Source organism: Rattus norvegicus, chromosome 9, assembly GCF_036323735.1.
Source record: "Rattus norvegicus strain BN/NHsdMcwi chromosome 9, GRCr8, whole genome shotgun sequence".
NCBI classification, from domain to species: Eukaryota; Metazoa; Chordata; class Mammalia; order Rodentia; family Muridae; genus Rattus; species Rattus norvegicus.
Window position 1 is genome coordinate 30,255,059 of NC_086027.1, and position 25,050 is coordinate 30,280,108.

A 25,050-nucleotide genomic window follows, 5' to 3' on the forward strand; every position below is an offset into this window, starting at 1 on the left:
GCTGAAAGGAGATTCATCATGCAGGGCTAAAGAGGGGAAGTAGGTTGGTAGTTGATTTAAGATGGTTTCTTTTTTGTTTTATCTTTATTAACTTGAGTATTTCTTATTTACATTTCTATTGTTATTCCCTTTCCCGATGTCTGGGCCAACATCCCCCTAACCCCTCCCCCTCCCCTTCCATATAGGTGTTCCTCTCCCCATCCTCCCCACATTACCGCCCTCCCCCCAACAATCACGTTCACTGGGGGTTCAGTCTTGGCAGAACCAAGGGCTTCCCCTTCCACTGGTGCCCTTACTATGCTATTCATTGCTACCTATGCGGTTGGAGCCCAGGGTCAGTCCATGTATAATCTTTGGGTAGTGGCTTAGTCCCTGGAAGCTCTGGTTGGTTGGCATTGTTGTTCATATGGGGTCTCAAGCCCCTTCAAGCTCTGATTCCTTCAACGGGGGTCCCATTCTCAGTTCAGTGGTTTGCTGCTGGCAATCGCCTATGTATTTGCTGTATTCTGGCTGTGTCTCTCAGGAGAGATCTACATTAAGATGGTTTCTTGGCCCAAGTCTAGACATATCTTGTCCATAATATTCTCACAATAACCGCCACAATTCTGTACACTCAGCAGACTCTCTCTGAGTTTGTCAATGGAGAGACTCTTCACAAACATTTCATCAAAAGTTTGAACTGCATTACATATTTATATTGAACCTTGTAATGAGTCAACACATATAGGACTTCATTAATCATAGACCTCTGTTTACAGAAAACTAGTGTTGATAGTACAATAATTGTATTGTTTTCCATCAAATGGTTTATTAAATAAAATGCACTTTCATATCTTAAATTTACTATTAAACTTTATTTTCTATGTCACGGAAGTCAGGACACTCCCAGCAATCGTCTTAATATGAAATATTTTACTGATATACTGATTCTGTGCTCTCTTATGCATTGTAATGCTTTTCTGTCCTAAATTGTGTAAGAGGGGGAAACTGGCCATAGAGTTTCATTTCATGTGTAAATTAATCTATATCCACTGAAATATATAAGATATTAGAGGCAACATGGTAGAGCAAAAGGAATGCAGGACTGAGTTGAGATACATGAGGTCTTACCATTGACTATAACTATGTGAACTATTTACTCTTTCAGCGTCACATGTGGTCCCCGAGACCCTAGAGGACCCTGGCCCAAGACAGCTTTTCCAACTGGTATGAACCTATCAAATATGGAATTTTGGAATAGGCTTTTCAGAGAGAAAGGAATTTAGTGACATTTTTTTTCTTGCTAACAGTTATTTAAAGGAAAACATAATTACTTTTTCACTTCTTTGACGTCCTCTGGACACAATAAGGTAAGAACCATTCTTTCTTGCTCACTGTTCTTACACACACACACACACACACACACACACACACACACACACATGCCTTATAGAGGGGTAATCAATCAACCAGGAATGTTGGTATAATAGTGGAATAATGGTAGAAAAGTGTAAAATTCAGTGCATTCATAGCATAGAAACCACTGTGAAATCAGTCTTAGCTGCACTCTTCATAGTACAAAAAGCATGGAGCAGACACCCAAAGTCCTTTACCCAAAGTGCAGTAACTTTACCTCATCTACGTTTTAATTGAAATGAAAGAATTTGCATGGTTTTGATGAGTGTGACTCTGGTCTGACATAACACAAATATTCCCCTGAAAATCAAAGGAAAACCCAGCCTTTGAAAGGCTTTATCCCTCCTGCAAATGTACAGTTAAACTGACTCACAGTAAACAAAAACAAACTAAGACATACATTAAAAGGTGGTTATGAGATGTTTAGTCTTGGAGAATTCGGCTCCTTTTGAGTTAGCAGGATCTCACAGAACCATCTGACTTTTGGGGAGGGTTTGTTTATCCTGATTTCCTGAAATTACCAGGAACAATTAAAGTTTAGAGATACCCTGGATTTTTCTCTCCATTTGGAGGGGGCCTAATGGCCCATCTGCAGATCTGGAGTCCTGTGTGCACATATGGCTCATAATTTATGAGATGTGCTTATTTACATGTTACAATTCTTACTTTCTATTGTTTTGAAAAACAAATGCATCCTTATATCTTCCCTTGACACGCAGACATATATTTAATTGGAGGACAACACAGCAGAGAACTGTCAGGTGCAAAAGCAGGAGAGCTGATGCTCGCCTGGCTGTAAACAAAGAAGAGGAGGGCTATACAGAACCGATGGAGCACATTCTGCTCTACGGGACATTCTGCTTAGTGGTTATACTCACCTGAAACAGTTGGAGGTGCACCATGCTTCACCTGGAGGAATACGTGAACTTGACCTTCCCCTGAAACTTAACATTAAAAAAAAGGTTGAGTGTGACATAAGACACCACATACAGGTGAGAAGGATGGCATTGCATTTTATTCTTCATGCATAACCCCCCAAAAGAACAGATATGAAAGAGAAAGGAGTTCTTGCTAATTAATTGAACACTTGATTTCTACCATTTTATTTAGCTCGATTTGATTTGACTTTGCATAACTGCAGAGAGGCTCACATAAGCAGTGTGGGGACAAACACTTTAGCCATGTGCTCTGTGGAGGCCACTGGTGCCCAGCAGGAATACTTCATTCCCTATGTCCATGATTTTGTGAGCTCGGTTGTCGCACACATGTCTTTTTCACCAACAGAGTTTAGATCACCCATGAAACGCATTTGCTTTACCTTTTTTCCAAACAAATTGTCCTTTTAATGAAGGTTTTTTTTTCCTCCCCCACTCATCTCCCCCTTTCTCCTCCCTTCTTCTAAACCAACTAAGCACATTTAAAAGGCCTGGGGTTCATTAATTTTAAGTGTTCAATAAATTAGTAGAAATAATCAAAAGGCCTGATTCTTTCTGATAATGACAATTTGATGTCAGTATAAACCAGTAGATTAAGCTAGGAACATATGCTCCTTTGCCAAGAGAGGTTGCTATAATTAAATAGCGAATGCATCTACAAGGTGCTCTCATGCCTGATTAATTAGTAATCAGGTGCACGAACTCTATCTTTCTGGTAACACCTTGTTTCTTATTGGTTAATTACCTTTCTGCCTTATACGATGTCATGCGAACCAGCCCCTCCCATCACTGGAGGACCTAATGCAGATGCAGGCTGCAGCCTCAGGGTCTTGGTCAAACTCATGCTCTCTGCTTTTGTTTCACTAGGACCCTAAACTCTTTTTTCCATCACAGATGGGAAAGAACAAATGTCATTCTCTTTCATTACAAAGCATACGCTTCAGAACATTAGAAAGAAAATTACCAAAGAGACCTTAGATGAGATCTCTCCAGTTCTTCTACTCATGTTTTCATCCTTCTCTTGTGATGTCCAATTGTAACATATGTTGGCTCTCCCTTTATATCATCACATCCTAAGACCAGCCACATTGGCCAGCATACTCTTGACATGTTCGTTTTGTGTGTATAGATACATGTGCATGTTTACATGTGTGCCTTCTTGAGTAGCTTAATGCATGTGTAGAAGACAGACAAAAGCCTCAAGTACTGGTTTCCACTTTTTATTGCTTGATACAAGTATTAGCTCTAACTTACGGCATTGCTTGATACAAGTACTCTTGAATCAAGCTGCATAGGTCATGCTATCTAACCCATGAGCTTTTGTAAATTCTGCCTCCACCTGCCAGGAACCCTGGGAATTATCACACACACACACACACACACACACACACACACACACACACACACACACATGTGCTATCAGTTGGCTTTTACATTGCTTCTGCAGATTTACACTTGGTCTTTAAGTTTGTATGGCCAATGCTTTATCCACTGAGATGTCTCCCTAGGCTAAGGTGTTCCTTTGAATGATCATTTCTAAGACTTTCCTTAAATTATTATTTACTGGGCTGGGGATTTAGCTCAGTGGTAGAGCGCTTACCTAGGAAGCGCAAGGCCCTGGGTTCGGTCCCCAGCTCCGAAAAAAAGAACCAAAAAAAAAAATTATTATTTACTTGTTGTATATTCACCCACCCTTCTCTTCTCTTCTCTTCTCTTCTCTTCTCTTCTCTTCTCCTCTCTCTCTCTCTCTCTCTCTCTCTCTCCTCTCTCTCCTCTTCCCTCTCTCTCTCCCATCTCTCTCCTCTTCTCTCTCTCTCTCTCCCGTCTCTCACCTCTTCTCTCTCTCTCTCTCTCTCTCTCTCTCTCTCTCTCTCTCTCTCTCTCTCTCTCTTTCCCCTCCCTCCCTCCTCTCATTAGCAGGGCTAGAGAGATACCTCATTGGTTAAAAGCACTAACTTCTCTTTCAGAGGACCCTAGTTCCAATCCTGGCATCCATGTTGAGCAGTTGCCTGTAACCCCAGCTCCAAGGATCTAATTCCCTCTTCTAGTCTCCATAAGCATTGCACTGAGATGCATAAGTGCACACATATATACACACAAGTACAAGTAAAATAAAAACAATTAAAAAACTTAAGTCCCCATTTCTTTTTCTATAAAGCCTAACACAACATTCACTTTTGTTCACATTTTCTCCCTGATATGAAAAACCACTGCTAGTTCCATATCATGATATTAATCTTGTTCACATTCAATTCATTAACTAATAATTACATATAAATTGGTAATTTAGGATAGTAACTAACTAAAAGTTGTCTCTACATTTTGTTTTGTTTTGTACAGTGTTGAGGGACCAACCGATGTCTCCTGAATTCAGGACAGGCACAATGCCACTAAACTATACTCGTACTCACAGGAGATACTTTCTTTTAAAAGAGATTTTTCTCATGTACTCCTGAAGTTTGGTGCTTCTGAAAATGTAGACTTTTTCTTCATGGGCTGATTTACAAACTGGTTACACATACCAGACCATGGAAGTATTTTCTGCTTACTCCCATAGATGCAAAAGAATAGTCACAGCCATAGTAATTATGGAATTAGTGATAACAGTGTGAGTTCTCACTTGGATAGAAGGAAAAGTAGGGACAAAATATCATTAGGAAACATACAGATAAGGGCAAAGATACAATGCCTTGCTGTAAGAGCTGGGCATTAAACAAGGCCACCCAATCAATCTCTAAGAAAGACAAACTAGGGGACAAAATCCCTGGAAACATGTAACAGGAGAAATGAAGGTCATCTAAATGTGTTATGGAAGTCTATGTTAGTTCATGTTTCCCAAACAGCACCGATTTCATGAGCCTTATACATATATGTTCAGTGCAGACACGATCTGTTTCTTATGAGATGCCAGAGGTATGGAAAGAAATTGTAGGTACTTGTCAGAAGACTTATAAAGTTTTACAGACACTTTATGATATCAACCCCTCAAAAAAAATAGCACAAGAGAGATAATTGTAAGAATAAGAATAATTATAATCCTCCACATTAGATAGACCAAAACAATTAGTTAGAGAAAAATCAGCCCATGCATTCCAAAGACCTTGAATGAAAACAGCCACCACACATGCCCATGCACTGTGGGTATCACAGAATGGTTACCATGGAGTGAGCTAGGGCAGAAGGATGTACCCTTGACACATCAACTCCCAAGCCATTCGACTTGTCCCTTGTTTTCCTTCTGCTCTTATCCAGGGACCCATTCTTAGCAGACCAAGGCCTTCTGCCTCCATGTTCTATCCTGTCAGCCCCTCACTCCCTACACTTAAGGGACGGTGCCTGAACTGAACAGCAGCTGATGCGGCACTGCCTTACACATCCACCTCCAGTGTGACCCCTCTCCACATTCACCTTCAATGTCATGTCCTCTCCACATCCACTTCCACATCTACATGTAAACTTCCAGTGTAATCCCATATCCAAACAAAACTCTGCAGAGGTGAGGGTACACTGAAAAACTCTTGCCCATTTTATTAGGTGTGACAAAGTCCCTCAGATAGAAAGGCAAGATTCAGGGGATCAGAGAAGATGGAGAAAAGCTTTAAGCAATAGGGGGAGGAAATCACAAGAGTCTAGTTTCCCAAACTTCTGTCATGCATGACCATCTGGAGCTGCCTCTGAGTGTGCACATATGAGTCAGATGATGAAACCTCTTCAAACGTTTCTAAGTCAGAAGAGACAAACCAGGACGACGCAGAATGCATGGGTGCTAGACTTCCAACAGCAGAGATCTGAACCCTGTCTCCACCCATTCCTATACTGGGACAAATGGCAAGTTAGTTGCCACCTCTGACCCTCATTCACATCACCAGAAAATGGGAGTCAGGGAACTTATCTGTTTTATAGGGTCATTGGGTAAAGAAATGTGAGCTAACACAGTACACGGCATATAGGAAGCAAATATTAGCTGCCATTGGTACCACTATCATGGCGACCCCATTCATTTGCACCACCTTAAGAGGCTCCAGACATTGCTCTCACTTGAGTTGCTCTTTCCATAGCTGCACTTCGTCAAGAGGAATAGCATTACACAACTTAAGGAGATCTGCTTAATTTTACTAAGTGTTTTAATTCCAACAGACTGTGAATGTGAAGTGTCATTTCCAATTTGAATAAAGAGAAAAAGGAATGAAAACCATTAGCTAGTACAGGTATTGACTCGGGAGGAGTTTGAAGGCTCTATCCAAGCTGTGACATTGTGCACATGCTTTCTCCGTGTTTGTGACATGTGTATTTGTAGCATGCGGGTGGCTAATCATCCTTGTTTATAAGTGAAGCCCCATTGTTGATCCTTCCCAGATTGTAGGAACTGGTCCTCAAAGACAGTCTTAGGGTCACTGGATACCAAGTTATCCTGGTAAATGCTCTATGATGTAAGCCTGCTATAAACAGAAGCATCGAAGAGAAAGAGGGGTGTGTTTTTATAAGAAAATGCCTCCTGGAAAGAGAAGAAGACAATTACACAACTGAACAGAAGCACCCAATAAGTTAACATTCTGTGCCCAGTGACTGTTGTCCTCTCTGGGGTCTTAGGAATGAGGAATAAAAATAAGTACCCTTCACTCTGTCCATAAGCAAGCTTACAGCATTTTTGATGTTTGGGATGGGAAAGTAAACACCTATCTATTCTAAAAGAGTAAGTGTGACAGTGCTCTCCAGGAGCACTCCTAAGAGATTTGTTATATTTGGCTCTCTCTCCATGTTCCCATGCTAGCTGCCATGCCCGCTATATCCATCTCTTCTTTAAGGATCTGCTTTATGTCCTATCCTGAGCTCTGACCTCATGACCATGAAGTTGATGTCTTCTTATTTAGCTGCAGAAAGGGCTTGCTTATCAAAGGGTATGATTCTTTTGCCTGATTTCAGCATCTTTAAGAAGCTATGGAAGTCACATTTGCCCTCATGACACATGAACCTTTAAGGGCCCTTAAGAAATAGAGGAAAATCCTAGGTTAGAGCTTTCTCCTAACCCCAGTAATATTCACTCATGGGCAGCTGGTATTATTTTTAATAACTTAATCAAAACTGACAGATATGTCTGCATTAATCATAGTCCTGAGAGTTAGCTCATTAAACCTTCTTAATTAACGTAGAGAACAATAACAATTATGAGTCTGACTCAGAAAATTGTGTTCCACACTTGTATGGAGACATTTGAAATATCTAGGGCCCTCTTGCAGACAAAAAAAATCCAAAGGGATCTTGGAATGAGTACTCTGTTTACTTGTGAGGTAATTTTTTTTAAAAAAATTATATTTACAAAATTATATAACTTCTTTGGACTCTACCAACGGTCTGTATTTGAGAACAGGTTTTTTGTTTGTTTGTTTGTTTGTTTGTTTGTTTGTTTGTGTGTTTGTTAACTAAGGAGAGTAACTCTGGTGGGAAAGAAAAGGAAAAAGTGAGTTCAGAACAGTCACTAGAAGAAACCAGACAAAACTTTGCAAGGCACAGTGTCATTCCCAAATGCACGAGTAACAATGATTTTATTAACATAATATGTCTTCTTTCAATGGTTATTGACCTCCAAGGTATTTTACAAAGGGGAAAGTATCCCATTGATTTCCATGGTTTTGGGGACAGTATTGCTTCTGAGAAAGTTCTGTTGATTTTTAAACATTAAGCAGACAGTGCAGAAGGCATGAGAAAGCATACTGAAAAAGCTGAGTGTGACGGCCCATATGATCGTAGGTCTCAGGGGGCTTAGGCAGCTGAGCCATCAACAAAAGGAGAAGGGAATGTGGCAAGAGTCCAAGGGAAAGTGACCACATCTAAAATTTAAGAAGTGTGGTTTCAGCTAAAATGTACAGGGTGTCCTTACAGATAGAAAAGAATTGGTTTACCGAGGTAAGTATTCAGCCTTAGGTTTTAAATAGAAAGCAAGGAGCTGGATAATAGAAGGCACTGAACCCAAGTCAGAATAACTGTTCTGGAATAGGGATTGCCCACCTGTGACCTATGTCACTTATAGCCCACCACTTAGCATTAGGAAGAATCATCTTTCTAACCCAGTCCCTTCTAAAATGTCGGTAATAATTCATTTAAATTTGTCTCTCTTCCTTTCTTTCTCACCACTTCTTTCCCTCCCCATTTCTCCCTCCCTTCCTGCCTTCATTTTCTCCTCTCCTCTTTCCTCCTCTTCTCTTCTCTTCTCTTCTCTTCTCTTCTCTTCTCCTCTCCTCTCCTCTCCTCTCTCTCCCGTCCCCTCCCCTGCCCTCCTCTCTCTCTCTCTCTCTCTCTCTCTCTCTCTATCTCTCTCTCTCTCCTCTCCTCTCCTCTCCTCTCCTCTCCTCTCCTTTCCTCTCCTCTTTCATTTTTTTTCTTCTGGAACAGAAGCTTCTAATCAAGAAGCAAAGAATCTCTTTTCCTGTCTGAAGCTCCTGTTCCACTATCTAGAATTTTTTTTAAACCATGAAAGTTAGTATATTTCCAAGTCAATTGGCTACATTAGTGGTAAAGTCCTTTGGGATCTTTGGGGAATGAGTTTTCTATAAGAATGTAAATGAATTTATTAACTAGAATGCTATAGATTGCCTTAGAGGTCTTCCGCATGGGGTGTGTGACAGCATTGTGAAAGATTATGATTCTGCTCTTCCAAAAGATGCTCCCAAGAGCTCTGGAGAGCAGTTCAATCCTGTTTCTTTATATCCTCACAGGATTCCTTCTCCAGGAGGTACATGGCATCATCAGACCCACAGAAGCATAGAGGAGTCCAGACAGCAGTCAGTGCCCCGACTGCTTTGAAAATAGGAGAGCTAGAAAGTAATCATAGTCATAAACCTAACCTCAAACTCAAGAAAGTATCATTACTTTTAGGCTCCTCCATGACAGTCGCCGGATTTCTGGGGCATCTGTGCAGTGTCACTTGAGTCCCCACCAAAGAAACCCGGCACACACAACAAAATCCATCTGTCCTTCTACCCATGTCATGTTTGCTTTCACAGACACAACCCCCAGATTCTCAACGCATAGGCAGCCTTTATCTTGGTGAAGGGACCATTTGGACACATACACTGGGTGTTCTGCCAAGATATGTTTTGGTTTTGTTTTCTCTCCGATTGGAAGGTGGTGCCATAGGAGCCTCTGAGCCTTGCAGGTGTACCTTCAGCTGCTGCCCCATACAATGTCCCAGAACCCAGTGTGGGAGCTGTGTCTGCTCTACTCTGGGAGGGGAGAGGGAGGCCTGTGTGAATTCAAGAGGGCAACTGTGAATGGAAAAGCATCTGATATGAATTTATCACAGGCTGCTGGTTGGGTGTGGGGGGGATAAAGCAAGGGGTGGGGGTTCTGAGTATTTAATGCACCCTGCCACAACCCAACGGTTTGCCCTAAAGAGCCTTTTACCGATATGAAAGGACAGGGTCAAAAGTAAGTTGACCCTTGACAGAATGTACAATTATTAGAAGAGTCTGTGTAGGAGCAGCTGCTGGAACCCCACTGACTCCACACCGGGCTTCCAAGAGTCAGAATATGAATAATCAAGTCAAGATTGTTTTCTCCACTCCCTTTACCCCTTACCACCTCCCGCCAGCCTTCACCTCCTGGTTTAGGCAAGTCCTATTATATTTCTACAGGAAGAAGCGTAGCCCTCCCTAGCAGCTGCAATAATTGTGTTCCTATTGTGATGAAGACCTCCTCCTGGCCACCCCACTACAAGTGGCCATTGTGAGTGCGGGAGTCAGTGATTATACGCTTGGCCTGATGCTTTGGGGGACCCAGCTGCCTAAGTGCTGACACACGAGCATGCGGAAGGCCAGGGAGGGGGACCACTAGAGGTGGAGGCAAGAAGTTGGGGGGGGGACCCAGTCTGTAAGATGGTCTGACATACGAGACCTTCTGCATAAGTCAAGCCCAGAACAAATGAGGCTTTATGGGGCCCCAGTGATGAGGGGTCTCATCTCCCTTTGAAGTGGGGCTGAGCATGGGGCCTAGCAGCTTTCCCTCCTTTGGACCAAGCAAACATCCTTCTTTTGATATGCTACATGCTCATTATCTCTGCCCCATTTAATGATTTTTGATTGAAGGGTGGCGGCTGGGTTGCTGAGAGGATCGTTAGAGAGGCTCCATACAGCCAAGTCCATAAGAAAGGCTTTCCTTGTGTCTGGGCCTAAATTTGGAATTTCTTAACAGTGTGCACTTGTTCTTGGAGGCAGATAAGGGCTGAGCGTGAAATTCTTAATTAAGCAATAAATAGAGAGTGGGGTGTCAGCAGATGTAGCCAGTAGCCATGGCAACGAGAATCACATGGGCAAGAGAGATGAGACTAGATGGCGGCCTCGGGCCTGGGCCTGACTGACAGCTGAAGAATCCTACAAAGCTTGTAAACCAGATTAATTAGCTGACTAATTATTTCATAGCGTTAATGTAACTAAAAAATAAAAATAGTTCACCATGAACTGAAACATTCCTGGGGGTGGGGGGTTGGGAGGAAGAGACAGCAGCAACAAACGTGGTTAAAAAAAAGTAGCTTGGTAAGGCAGAGACGCACGCTGTCAAGTCAAACTTCGTGAGCAGAGGAACCAGCTTGCTGAGTTTGACTCCTGGCTTGCGAATAGGAAAGTGTGCTTGTTTTACAGTTGTGTGTGTTCTGAAGCATGGCCAGGACGTTACAGCTTGGGGCACCATTCTTCATAGCTCGCTACATCAAATACCGCTTCTGCCGGGTCCTAACCCACACATCAGCAACACGGCTCCCCTGTGCCCTCTTGTTTAAGCAGCTCCCTATTCAATATTTTCAGTAGCTTTGGAAAGGCGACCTGAACCGCTGTCCTCAAAAAGATAAGTTTATAACTAACGATTGTTTAAGTTCCTGATCACAGGAACATGCAATGTATAGCGTATAACGGTGGACGCCAAGCAACAGAGAATCCATCTTAAAAATAAAAGGAGAGAATCAGGGGCTGGGGAGATGCCTCACTTGTTTACCTCGCAAGCATGGAGACCTAAAATTAGTCTCTGGAACCCCCATAAAAAATGGCAAGAAGAGGAACATGAGCTTGCAGTCTCAGTTCTGGAGAGGCCGAGTCAGGTGAATGGATGCCTGAGGCTTACTGGCCAGCCTGTGAGTTCTTGGCCACTGAGAACCCCAGTCTCAGAAAACAAGGTGGATAGCACCTGAGGAATGACACTTGAGGTTGGCCTCTGGCCTCCGCATACATGCACACATGTGCATCCATAGACATGTGCACACATACAAGCATGCAAAATAAAAATTAGAGTGAGTACTAAGACATACAACATTAATGGAGAGAAAACAGGAACTGAGAAAGGTTTTTCCCCCCCAGTGTATCCGATTATGCTGTGCAAGCTTGAATGTATTTAAATGCTTTGTACCACATTTCCAAGAGACAAGCAAATATTCTTAACCTCCTTAGAGAAGTCAAGGTATTGAGGCATGGTGTGATTACACCAAGCCCTAGGTAAAAAGCCGGCCAGCCACTGATTAAACCCTAAGCCAGAAGTATTGGCCGTGAGCTTTCAGAAACCCAGCATTCTATAAAGATGTTGCCTGGACAAAGACAAAACTGGCCTCCCTGGAAAAGAGAAATGGAGGGGTCAGAATGTGTGCATGGCATATTTTTCACTGTCACTGGGGACCAGTGAGAAGTTTTCTTCCTCCGCAGCCTGACTAGATGCCCTTTCTCCATCCTTTTTTGGTTTGGTGATCAAAGATTATTTAGTGGGTAGCACACTCTAGTGGAGGGATCCAGAGGCAGGAGCTAGACTGACTGGGTCCTGTTCACTCTTGCTTGGGTCTAAGGATAGACAGATACTTTTAAGTCTCCCATGATGAAGTCACACAGGAGAAATGTAATTAATTGTGGGGGGGGGGATCTTCTACTGGGGGATGTGATCAGGTTGCAAACAGTGCACAAGATCATTTAGAAGCAGTTAATGTTCAACGCAGACAAAATTCCAGCACAGAGAAAAAGACCTCGACGTAAAGTTTCACCTCTAACCAAGAACCTATTGGCAACTGATACCCACTGGCTAAGGGAAAATCAGCTTTCTCCAATGGGGTATCAGTGGGTGTATCAGCCACACTCCTGGGCAGGCCCCATGCCCAGGAGTAATTGAGAAATCATGATTTTCTGTAGTTCCTGTTTTTTTGTTTTTGTTATTATTATTATTATTATTATTATTATTATTATTATTTACTAGATTTTGTTTGGTTTTCTTTTTGTTATTTGGACAGGGGAGAGAGCTAGAGAAAGATAGTGAAGATGAGTGGGTAAGGAGATGCGGGAATCTGGGAGGACGTGGAGGAGGAAAAAGAATATGATCAATGTATACTGTATGAAAACATAATAGTAATAAAAGAGAAGCAGATAGTGAATGAAATCTATCCAGTTGTCAGAAGACAACTTCTCTTCTTCCTTCTGCCTCAGAAGAAAACAGCAGCTAAGTGAAAAAGAACGACACAGAAAAGAAACTGACCTGAGACTGGGTGCGCCTTAGGAAATCAGTTTCCATACAATAGAGTCAGACTTCTCCAAATGAAACTCTTCTGATGTTTTGCATCCTACTATGTGCCTGTGAAATCTTGATCTGCATCTTTAGTGTAAATTATCCTAATGCTAACTCTACCAGTAACTGAAAAACTAAACAATTAAATGAATGTCAGGACCTAACTAATTTATCAACTATACAACACAAATCCAACAATATACTTCCTATGGGTTATGTCGGGGTGCCAGCTACAATATATACCCTTATTAGGACATTGGGCACAGATCTGTAGGGCGTATGGTAGTGTATCCATTACATTCCTAGAGAAGTTGTAAACTTTACACAAAGGATATCTTTAATTGTGGTCAAATGACCTTGCTCCATGCCCCAGTGTAGGGGAATACCAGGTGGGACAGGCAGGAGGGATTGAGTGGGTGGGGGAGCACCCTCAAAGAAGCAGGAGGTGGGGGGTTGGGATAGGAGGTTTGCAGAGGAGAAACTGAGAAGGGGGATAACATTTGAAATATAAATAAATAAAAAACTTATGGTCAAATGCACATAGCCATTGTAGCTGCATGGGGAGCTGCTATACAGAGCAGTATACACCTCAGTTCCAGATGATAAATGGAAACATAAGGGGCTACAGTCACTCATTCGTCACATTGATTAAAATGGTGATACTCCCCAAACTCCTACATCCTCTTCAAGGATCAAGGGCCTCTAAGTCCATTAGACATTCATGCAACTCTTAGTGGCTTCTCTTTTTCTTTTCCAAATCACAGGCAAAGGAAAGGCTATGAAGATATTCTCATACAAATGTTATTTATTACATTATTACATTTGATTAGGGCATATAATATCCATAGTTAAATTCAGTCTAAGGAATATATATATATATATATATATATATTTCAATGTATTTGTCAAGAAGTTTTCTTTTTATAAAAGGGAAGCACCAACTCTCCCTTGGTGCCCACTAAGACTCAGTAGTGGCAAGGCTTTTGTATAGATCAGACCCAGTTTTCATATGGTTATGCACAAGTGGGAGAGACAAGTGACCCAGGGCCATTGCTTACTATTCCATACCCTTAGGGTCCAGATCTGACTTGTGGTGGTGGCAAAGACTTGCTATGTTGATCAGGCTCCCTGAATTTGTCAGACTCTATTAAGAACAATTTATAACAAAACCATCATTGCAGAAACCAATTTTTATCAGATCCTCTCTCTCTCGCACACCACTACAAAAAGCGGTGTAGTCACTACATCCTAAAAGTCATGAAAGCTAAACAATTAAATATAAATGGGGAATTTATCTAATGAAATATCTTGTATTGAAACAGCCATCTAGACGATGAGTACCTTTTGATCAGATCCTATTAATAAACTGTTGAGGCTGATACAAGTGGACACCATGGTTCTCATGACAAATAAGGACATTTGGAATAGAAAAAATAAAACCAGATAAACTCCAGGAGGTCAAAAATGGACAGTTCTGACCTTAACACTGGAATGCTATGAAGCACACACATGAGAAGGTAAAAAATTCTGCCTGCAGACTGCAAAGACAGAGGGTATCAAGTTCCTTCTTCCTGCCACCAATCCTAACTCAGGACAGACACAGCCTACCCTCCAGTCCTGGAGTCTCTGGATCTCATGTCCTCTTGATTCCCTAACCTCAGCAGCTCTCCAGAGTTTCACTTCTCGAATGCCACATCAAAGCTAACGTTCATTGGCATCAGCAGATATTTTGTGCTGTTCCCTGTGTCTGTGGCCACAACTGGCCAAACTCCCATCTTCATAGTCCCAGTTAGCTGGTGGTCAGTTGGGTTCAGTGTACAATGAAGTGGGAGCCATGGAAACTGTGTCTTTTCATTCCATACTGGGACATCATTAGACTCTAGGTTATTAATTCCTGACTTCTCTTACTGTCCCCTCCCCTCTACAATTACCTCCTCTTCTGCTTTTATAACATACATATTTCATCACACTCTCTTGCTCCTACCTCCCCTCCACTTGGAACATGTCCTTCTCTTTCATAGTCCCCTCTTCTACATCTATCCATCTATCTATCTATCTACTTATCTATCAATCAATCAAATACAAACACACACAAACAAACACACATACATACACACACACACACACACATCTAGACTTCACATATGAGAGAAAACATACAATATATGTCATTGTGAATCTGGCTTATTAGGCTTACTAAGATGCTCTCTGGTTCCAAACATCTTCCTCCGAATGTCATAATTGAATTCTTCTTTAGAGATAAATAAAATTGTGTATATGTATCACGTTTTTCTCCTTAAACTCCTCTGTTAATAGAAAACTAGGCTGATTCCATCTCCTAGATATTTGTGAAGGACGTATAAATAGACACAGATAAGCAAGCATCTCTGGGATGCTGACCTAGAATCTTTTCGTGGATATATACCTTGGTCAATAGGAAGGCTGTGTTTAGCTTTTAGATAGACTTTCATACTGGTTTCCATAATGCCTTCACTACCTTGCATTTGTGAAAGAAATGAATAAGGATTTCTCTTTCTACTACATCCTTGTCAGCACTTGTTGTGGTGTTTGCAATGGTAGCCATTTTGACTGGAGTGAAATAGATTCCCCGGGAAGTCTTTCTTAAAATTATGTGTATGCATGTATGTCTAATTATAGCTTTGTGAACATAGATGTCACGTTCCCTTGGATCTCCTGGAACCAGAGCTACGGGCAGGAAGTAGTGCTGGGTAACAAACTCACATCCTCCCTGAGCAGCAAGCACTTTTAACTGCTGAACCCCCAGCTCCATCTCAAACCAGTTTCAACATGTGATTATTTCGCTACAAATAGAATGCTATCTTAAAATCAATAAAAGATTGATGCCACAAATACATATGAAGCATGATAGAGATTCAGCACTTGGATAAAGAATTTTACATGCCACCCTTTATTTGATCGCATGCCCTTTGATGTAGGTTCTGTTATTACTTTACAAACAAGGGGACTGCAGTGTAGAATATCTACTTATCACCCACCACCTACTAATAAAATATGTGCAATTTATCTCTGAAGAAGAATTCAACTGTGACACTCAGGGGACAATGTTTGGACATAGTAGGTGATAAATGCTCAGGCCCGGGACTGAGATTTGAACCCACACTCTCTGAACTTGGAACCTATCCATTTAATGAAAGCACACAGCACAGCCGTCACCTTTGTGTTTATTCCACAACACAAATGCTGACATTCAAAAATAAAGAAACTTGTGGCCATATGCCCTCTCAAAGATACCTCTACAGGTGGAAACTTACCCAGGTAGGTGAGCTGCCTTAACTGCCTGTGGAAGAACCAATCACAGGCTCCGTCTCGACTCGGCAAAGGATGAGAGGGAAGTGACTGGCCCACCCGACTCCCACATCTGAGGAGAATGTCGGGATAAGGTAGTAGGTCCCTGTGCATTAGCAGGAGGTAATTTCCAGGGGCAAAGTTGTCAAAGGTTGCTGAGTACTGAAGTGAGAGACAAAGAGGAGAAACAAAACCACATGGATGATGGAGCATATGCCCTCCCTTCAAAAGGAGTCATTTTAGCAACAGAACAGATCAATGCCAAGCCACATAGTCTGGGTGAGAAACAGGCCTACTTGGATCTATTTCACAGTGGGGCTACAAACTCATTAACTATAAAGACTGAAAAGAGGCCATGGGGTTCCTCCTGTTCATAACCACAGTTAACAGAAGAGCAGATCACAGCCCAGACAAGTGAATTGACTTCTCAGGTCAAACAGCTGTAAGGGAAGGGGCAAAGTCTACAGTTCGTTCCCACCTATCCCTCAGGACACGGAGAGATAAGGAGAAGTAAGAACTGAGTGTGAGTCGCAGCAATAGCTGACACTCCTGGGGCACACACCATAGCATGAGGCACCTTTGATGCATTCAGCATTAAGAGCCCAGCAATTGTTGATCTCACCATACCAGTCTAGAGCATATTGCAGCATCACAAGACAGCAGAGAGCTGAGCTGGGACACAAAGCCTCCTGGGACACATCCTTAACCCCGCCCCCACCCACTTAGTTTTTGGGAAATCCCCTTGAGTGTTATCATCTGAGGGCCATGGTAAAATATGTCGAAATGTGTCCCCCCTGTTGCCCCAAGGTAGACACTTACCACTATGTGGACATTGTTACACGTGACACAGCGAGGAAAAAAATAACCCACCAACCCACATGTGACAGGAAAATAAGCTTAAAGAAATGCATTGAATTATCTTTCCCTTTCAAATTGTATGTCTTATTTGATGATGTTGTTGTTGCTGCTGTTATCATTTTTAAAAATGCACCCACTTCTCACATAGCTATTACCCCTAGTTAATTTGATTTTTGTCCACTCAGTCCAACTTGGGAGATAGATTTGCAAATTCATCTTGAGCCACAAGGTGGCAGTATGAAACATGTAAATGTTTAATGTTAAGAAATTTCCTCTGCCTTCTAACCCTCAAAACAGGGGTAAGTTGGGTTCCTCTGCCTTCTAACCCTTGGATAAGTTAGGTTTTAGCCTATAATTTTTTTAAAGAAGTTGCAGGAAACGCTTAAAGGCTACTTTTCATCGAATTACTTAATTTAACATTTCTAGAAGAACTAGATTTGCATTCAAGATGGGAATTTAAAGACTAAAATTTTCAAGTCACATAGCAAAACGCTGCTGTAGCTTCCTGCATGAGCATAAGATAAAATTTACAGCCCGTTCCTTCACAGAAGTACAGAGAACCACTTAGTGTGTAAAGAAATATCAATGGATGGGGTTACCTGCAAAGATCCGTCCGTCCAAGGACCCTCAAACTGCAGCAAGTAGGTCTCTTGGTCCAAGAGTAGAGCCATCCAGCCATAAGAGTTAGACAACGTGTCATCCACATAATTGATAGTGATTGTCCTATTTCTGATGTCAGTCATGGTTAAATTCTTAGGAACGTCGAGGCTCTTAGCTCTACAGGGAAAGTAAACGAAAAAGAAAAGTAAATGAGTTCCCAGGTGGGGCCGGGAGACAGCTCGGCAGTTAAGAGTCCTTGCTGCTCTTCCATAGGTTCTGGGTTTGAATCTCAGTACCCAGCGGGCGTGTAACTCCAATTTCAGGAGAATCAACTCTGTCTTACAGAGTCGGGGCACACTGCACAGATATGCATGCAGGCAAAACACGCAGGTATTTAAAATGAATGAATGAATCAATCAATCAATCAATCAAATCTAAAAACAATTAACTTCACGGTAACTTTCCCATTCTGCATCTAATGCCTTCCTCTTCCGTTCTCTGCGTGAGTCCCCACTGGTGAACGGTGCAGCCTCTACCTATGTGCTTACAGAAGTGTTTGCAATCCATGTAGGTCAAAACAGCCCACTAGAAGATTGTCACCAGAAGGCTTGCCTATATTGCATGGGTGTGATGGAACTACTGAAGCAACACTCGTATGTGAAACCACTAATAAATGCCACCTTAATGGATCCACATGGGCCCAAATAAAATATAATCTGACAAATGTCTGCAGTAAAAATCTTGTCATGTAGCAAGCTCGTTAACAACCAACAACAATTATTATGAGCAATTCGATAGTCCCATAGGGGCTTTCAGGAGTCCAGAACTTGCTGCATCAAAACTCTTCAGTACCCTTCTCCAACTGCCCAGAGAAAGCAGCTTCCGTGGTGTTTCCTGGAATGAATATCTTGGCTTCTCTCCCGGGGTCTGACCTACTGCACAGAACACACTGCTGTTGCTGTACCTTGATGTTCCTGGGGCTGCTTCTTTAAAACCACAAACTGTACTAGCCTGGAGTTAGACATATTTCATTCTTTCCCTTGGTGGCTTCCATGTCTGACCAGGGCTCTATACACATCGTTCATAGCATACACATGCTAACTGGTTGAATAGGGACTCACTGAAACAGACTGTGCCATCTTGCTAACTTTTATAAAGGACTGTAGGCAGAGAGCAGCATTTCACCAAATGAAGGAACTGAGGCAGGTCATGGTAGCACCTAGATCCCCTGAATCATTCTGTATTGCTCATCCCAGAAAGTGATTTTGAAGATTTTATTAGAACATAAATATATAGGAGAGAACATAAATATATTATAGAGAACATAAATATATAGGCTGGAGAGATGGCTCAGCAGTTAAGGGCACTGACTGTTTTTCCAGAGGTCCTGAGTTCAATTCCCTGCAACCACATGGTGGCTTACAACCATCTATAATGAGATCTGATGTCCTCTTCTGATATATCTGAAGACAGCTAGAGTATACTTATATACATAAAATAAATAAATGAAATTTTTAAAAGACCGTAAATATATTTATTCAAAAGTTAAGACTCAAATAGTAAGTGGAAAAACTAAAAAAATATAAGGAAAAGATTTTTAGATGGTCAATAAGTAGATGGCTGCTTTTCTCCCTACTACATGAGAAATTTTCACCACATTTAGTTACAAGCTAATTAAGCTTTGAAAGTAAAGGAAAGCAAGACAAGGAGGGTGGAGAGTTCTCACAGTATGACGGAACTTGGATGTATTTAAACCCACTTTATAGCCCTGTGTGAGAGGCTGTTCTCACTGCACCGACAAACTTGCCATGATCTCCTGACTTTAAGGGAATCCCAATCTTGGCCTAAGTGCTTGAAATTATAGGGAAGTAGACCCACACCTATAGGCAAGGGGGAATAATATTCAATACCTGCATAACCAGGAGACTGAGGCAGAGGATCTCAAGTTGCAGGTCTCCCTGGGCCACAGAGAGATTCTGTTTCTGCTGCATGGTTTTGTCTTCTGGACACAAGCTAGGATCATCAAGAAAGATGCAAAAAACACCTCCTCAAGATTGCTTTATAGGGAAGTCTGTGGGGCATTTTCTTGATTGATGATTGGTGTAGAAGGCCCAGGTCTCCATGAGGAGTGTCGCCTCTGAGCAAGTGGCCATGAGGTGTTTGAGAAAGCAAACTTAGAGGGCCATGAGAGCAAACCAGTAAGCAGCACTTCTTCATGGCTTCTGCTTTGGTTCCTGCTTCCAGATTCCTGCCTTGAGTTCTCTTCCTGACAGACTGGGATAGGAACATGCAAACCAAATAAACCCTTTACTCCCCAAGTTCTATTAGCACAGCAACAGGAAGCAGACTTATGCATTTTACAAATAAACAAATGGAAAAAGGTGCTTTTGCAAGCTAGAATAAAATGTAGACTATGAGACGTAAAATACAAATGTGAACTATATACATCAGTGTGTGTGTGTGTGTGTGTGTGTGTGTGTGTGTGTGTGTGAACTTGGAGCTTACTAACTAACCCTTTTGATCATGGCTTCCTTGCTTCCAGCATGGAGACAATACATCCTTGATTCCTTACCACTTATTTGAATGTATAAAATGTTAAATGAATAAGCCTTTTGACACTAAGACAGAATTGTTATCCTCAAAGTACACATTTGAGGATCGCACGATCCAGTTACAAAATAAAATCACAAAGACGTTTCATAAGGTTTCAGTGCATTTGGGATTTTCTGACGGTCTGTATTGAGTAGCTGTGATGTACATGTGGTTACAAGCCAATGGTTCAGCAAATCTGGGAAAGCTACTTATAATATGTTGTCCTTTGAAAACATGACTATAAGCTTTCATGTTATAGAGCACTGATTTCTTGTGTTATTATTAAATCTATTTGCTTTCTCCATCAGTAAAATAAGAAGGCTCAAAAAGTCATTGGGCATTTGGAATAAAAGAACTATGCTGTCCCAGGATTTGCCTACGTAGTGTTACCTAGATCATTATAAACTTGAAGGAAGGGATTTTCTGTCTGATTTCTGTTACAACTGCTGGACATGACTTAGCTTAAATTCTTGGAGGCAGAATGAATCTGAAGGATGTTTGCTTCAACTTTAAATTGTTCATCCTGACCCCTTTCCCACTTAATGACGCACTCGTGTTTTATTTGTAGATTTTATAGGTGCAATCTTTAATATTGTTAGTTCTTGAGACAGGGTCTCATCACATACTCAAGGCTGACATCAAATACACTATTCTTGCCAGCTTTGAATTCTCAATCTCAGCCTCTCTACAGCTAAGACTGCAGGTATGTGGGACCACACCAGGATAAAATGGTAGTATTTAAGAAAACCTTTAGAATGAAGCTATGAGTCCTAAAAGTGTACAGCATGATTTGTCCAACTAATACATTGAAAAATAAAAACCCCATAAGAAATGAATGTAAAATGAAAGTGATAAGAAGAGAGGTAAGTTTTAAGCAAGAAACATCAAGGAGATTGACGTGTTGGCTGTCATGAACACCATGGTCCAATTTGGGATAGGATTCTCCACAGTTCTGTATGATTCATCTTCAATACGGAATCTTTCAGCTTCTGCATGGGCATAAAGACTCTGAATGATGAACTATAGGACCTTATGCAAAAGAGAATAAATGAAATGTCTGAACCTCTAATCACTGATTTGATGCATTAAATAAAATTTTCTTTCACACGATAACATAACCACCCAAAAGATATTTGTTGAGTAAATGATCAAGTACACAGTATGTCAAAATATGCTGTCTACTTCGTGATATTTCTCTGCAGTGAATCTGTCTTTACAGTAAACCCTAAAATGGGAGGAGACTTCTAAACTTGTTAATCAAAGATTAGCAGTTGATCATAAATTATAGGAATTTGTTACCTCCACTTAAAGCTATATAACATTTACTAAAGTGGCTCATACATTTATACGTGGTAGCATGAACAATGTGCTTGAAGTAGGTCATGATTTCTAAAACTGCTCAGGTTTCCATATGAACTCCTTTTTTTTCTATTCTACCCAGGTTCTGTAGAATTGAGCCACTTAGGAAAACAGCTTAATTTTCTTCTGTAAATATTCAATGACCTCTGAACTTTTACTGGTCTTTGCTCTTGGAAGGGTTTCCTACTTCCGCTAACTTAGTTCTTCAGAACTTTGAAGGTATTCATTACAGATACAGACACCATTATGGCCAGATCCTATAAATAGTGATCTTTTGTAAGATTTATATAATTGTTGCTACTGCCTAGGTTATCCTGAGGTTTAAGCCTTCCTTATCTTCCAGAAGGAAGTAGTGAGTGGTGTTGGCATCCAGAGAGCCTATGATGTTCCCAGGGCCTGTGTCCTCAGCCTCACAACAGTATTTGCCTAGGTCTTTGTAAGTTCAGACATCTTTGTAAGTCTGTGTAGCAGAACTTGTTGAGTAGGACAAAATGCAGAACACTGTAAACATACCAGGCTCTGTTTTTAAATCTCACTGAAGTCAAATTAATCATTAATCTCCAAGCAGTAGGTTCTGCCTTCTGGCTCCATAAGTACCACCAAATCTCCATAAGCCATTGCAGCAGCTATAATTCTCTGAGGACTATAAAGCTACCACCATTATGTTGTTCTTAATACACGCAACATGTACTTTTCTATCTCCCATTTTTTGTCTTGAGCCAACTCATCATATTGCCTCAGAGATCCACCATGATCTTGCTGATGTTTGAGGACACAGACCACAGTCATCCCAAAATTGGCAATCTTGTGTCATAAGCCTTTAACTTCCTCCTCATGCTTCTTCCTTATGAACAGCAACATGTCCTTGAGAGCTTCAACTTCCTTATCTATAGCAGACAAGTAATATTAGTATCATCACTGACCTTGCAAACCCAAAGCTTCTCTCCATAGAGTAAAAAGTACATTAGTTACTTTTCTCTAACTATGATAGAGGCAACTTACATAAGAAGGAGAAGGAGTTATGTTTGCTTTTTGCTCTAGAATGATGAGCGTCCACAGCAGTAGGGAGGCATGGCAGCAAGTATCAGGCAAGCTGGTATGAACAGGAAGTTAAGTGCTTCCACCTTTAGATGCACGCTTCAATACCTCTTGATGCCTTCTAAGGGGCATTACTCATTAATCTATGATAGCATATAACCAGCTCATTCTTATACCTGATTCTATTATCATCAGGAATAATACAAGCATAGCTGGTCTCCAAAAGGATATTGCATTAGTTACCATATTTGCAAAGATCTGAGCACTCAGTTCTGTGGCAATCTTGGATGTAACGCCCTCCCTCTGACCTGAAGCTCCCTTTCCTCCAACCATTCCTAAATCTTGTTCTTTACTTTCAATGTTCAGTCTCCAGTTTCCTGGAGGGGACCAAATATTCATGAAGTTTTTTCATGATTTCCAAACTCTAGATGTTTCCTATCTCCACCTAGTCCCCTAGTATTACTACAACCAGGTCCCTGGAGCACACCTAAGAGCTGACAGAATAAGACATGGACATTTGGTCATCCTAGGCCCTCCCGATTCTGCATATACACAGACCATATTGCTGGCCAGCCAGATTCAGAATGGTTAATAGTTCATCAAAGTTAATAGTTGATAGGGAGAGAAGTGGAACATGGATAAAGCTCAAGTTGTCCAGGGATAATGGTCAGAAATTTAGGGCTCATGTTTGGCCACCAAAATTAGTATAAACTAAATATTAAATGAAAAAAAGTAGGACTTTTATAAATATTTCCCCTCTAAATGTTGCCAAAACTCTGATAGTGTTAGTGAAGTTCTACTTGTCTTAGGGTCCTTTGTGCCACTCATTGGATATTCTTCTCTTTCATCAGCACACAATAACATTGTAGTGGTCACTCAGTCAACCAGAAACCCTCCACAGGTCCTGGTGTGATTCTAAGCTAACTTTCTTCTTCCCTCTTTCTGCCAAGGTAGCTCTCCCTATAGAACTCTGAGTCTATCAAGCCTTTCTCATCCATCTCAGCCACTCAGGATGTAGTTTCCTAGGCAGCCATGAAAGCCAACTTTCTGTAGTGTAAATAAAGAAGTAGATACTAAGCATGGTTTCATCACAGCTGGTGGCAGAGCCATAGTGCACACTCTAAAAAAAGCAAATCAAAATGCAAAAGGCTCATCTCCCTGTGGGTAAGATTGACCACTGCAAAAAGCCAAAACTTAGAAATCAGAATAAGTTCTATCCTTCTAGGCCAAATGCCAGCACTGACAGTGGTGGGCTTTTCTGAAAGGCACCAAGAGAACATCAAGAGTCAAAGAACACCATGAAGGGAATTTACCAACCATAATTACTACAATCTTTGCTTGCCCTAAATAGCCACCAATTTCCCTGTGCCCTAAATAGCCACCAATCTCCCTCTCTTTACTGTTAATGAAGCGAAGGAGCACAGAAGTATTTCTAATTTGGAGGAGCCAAGGGAGTCTGCATGGGCCATTAGCAGCAGAGAGCTTCATTACTAGGGGAAGAAGTCTCTCCCTGAACTTCGCATGGCTTTATGTGCAAGAAATCAGGAGGCAACCAGTCAATTTTAAATGTTAACCCTTACATTCCCATGGGCAAAAGTTCCTACATACTACCAGAAACACAAAAGGACTCCGAGTCTCACATGCAGCCTTCTCTTTCATCATGTAATCGTCTTGTCTCATGGGGTGCTTTGTTAAAGGGCCGAATAACATGCAATGAAGATGTAGTCATATCTCGTCCCATTTCCCATCCAATTTCTCCCATATCTCCCTCAGCATTGTTCTTTCCCAACTACATGTATTTTTTGTTGTTGTTGTTGTTGTGCTCGTGGTCACTGACACATTGGGTTGAGTCAGATTTGCACACGTGTGCACAGGTGTAGAGGCATCCACTGCAACATGAGAATTCTAGCAACAGCTCCATCTCCCAAAAGAATGACTCTTTGAAAATAATTTTACCTATGTACCTATCTATATATCTTCCTATCTATATATCTAAGGTGTGGTATTTATTTGTATAGATGTTTCCCTGTATGTATAAATGTATACGACACCAGTGCCCTGCCCTTGGAGGCAAGATAAAAAGGCATTGGGTCCCCTAAGACTTGAGAAACTCATAGTGGCGAGCTACCATATATGTGCAGAGGACCGAATCCAGTTTCTTGGGAAGAACATCCAGTGGTCTTAATCACTGAGACCACTTTATAGCCGCAGGAATGATTCCTGTTAATTAAATGATATGATTCATTAGAATAACAATGTATTTATTGCTAAAACTTCCAAATAAGTATAACAATTTACCACCCTAGTTGCTTCATAGTGACCTAATATAGAAGAGTTGGATGTATAATACCCACAAAAGATTTGTTAGACCATCAAACAACCAGTGAGAATAAGCCCTAATTCCCTGGCTCCTGTTTATCAT

At 41.3% G+C, this 25,050-nt stretch overlaps 1 protein-coding gene across 1 annotated transcript in view; it reads right to left on the bottom strand.

Annotated features, from left to right (window-relative positions):
- Positions 1–25,050, bottom strand: part of Pkhd1 (PKHD1 ciliary IPT domain containing fibrocystin/polyductin) — a 493,369-nt gene that overhangs the window by 214,593 nt on the left and 253,726 nt on the right. The window contains exons 49-51 of the mRNA XM_008766937.4: positions 17,639–17,816; positions 16,148–16,343; positions 2,274–2,339 (exon numbers count right to left, since the gene is read on the bottom strand). Coding sequence (XP_008765159.2) covers positions 2,274–2,339; positions 16,148–16,343; positions 17,639–17,816 — 440 coding nt within the window. The remainder of the gene's footprint in view (positions 1–2,273; positions 2,340–16,147; positions 16,344–17,638; positions 17,817–25,050) is intronic.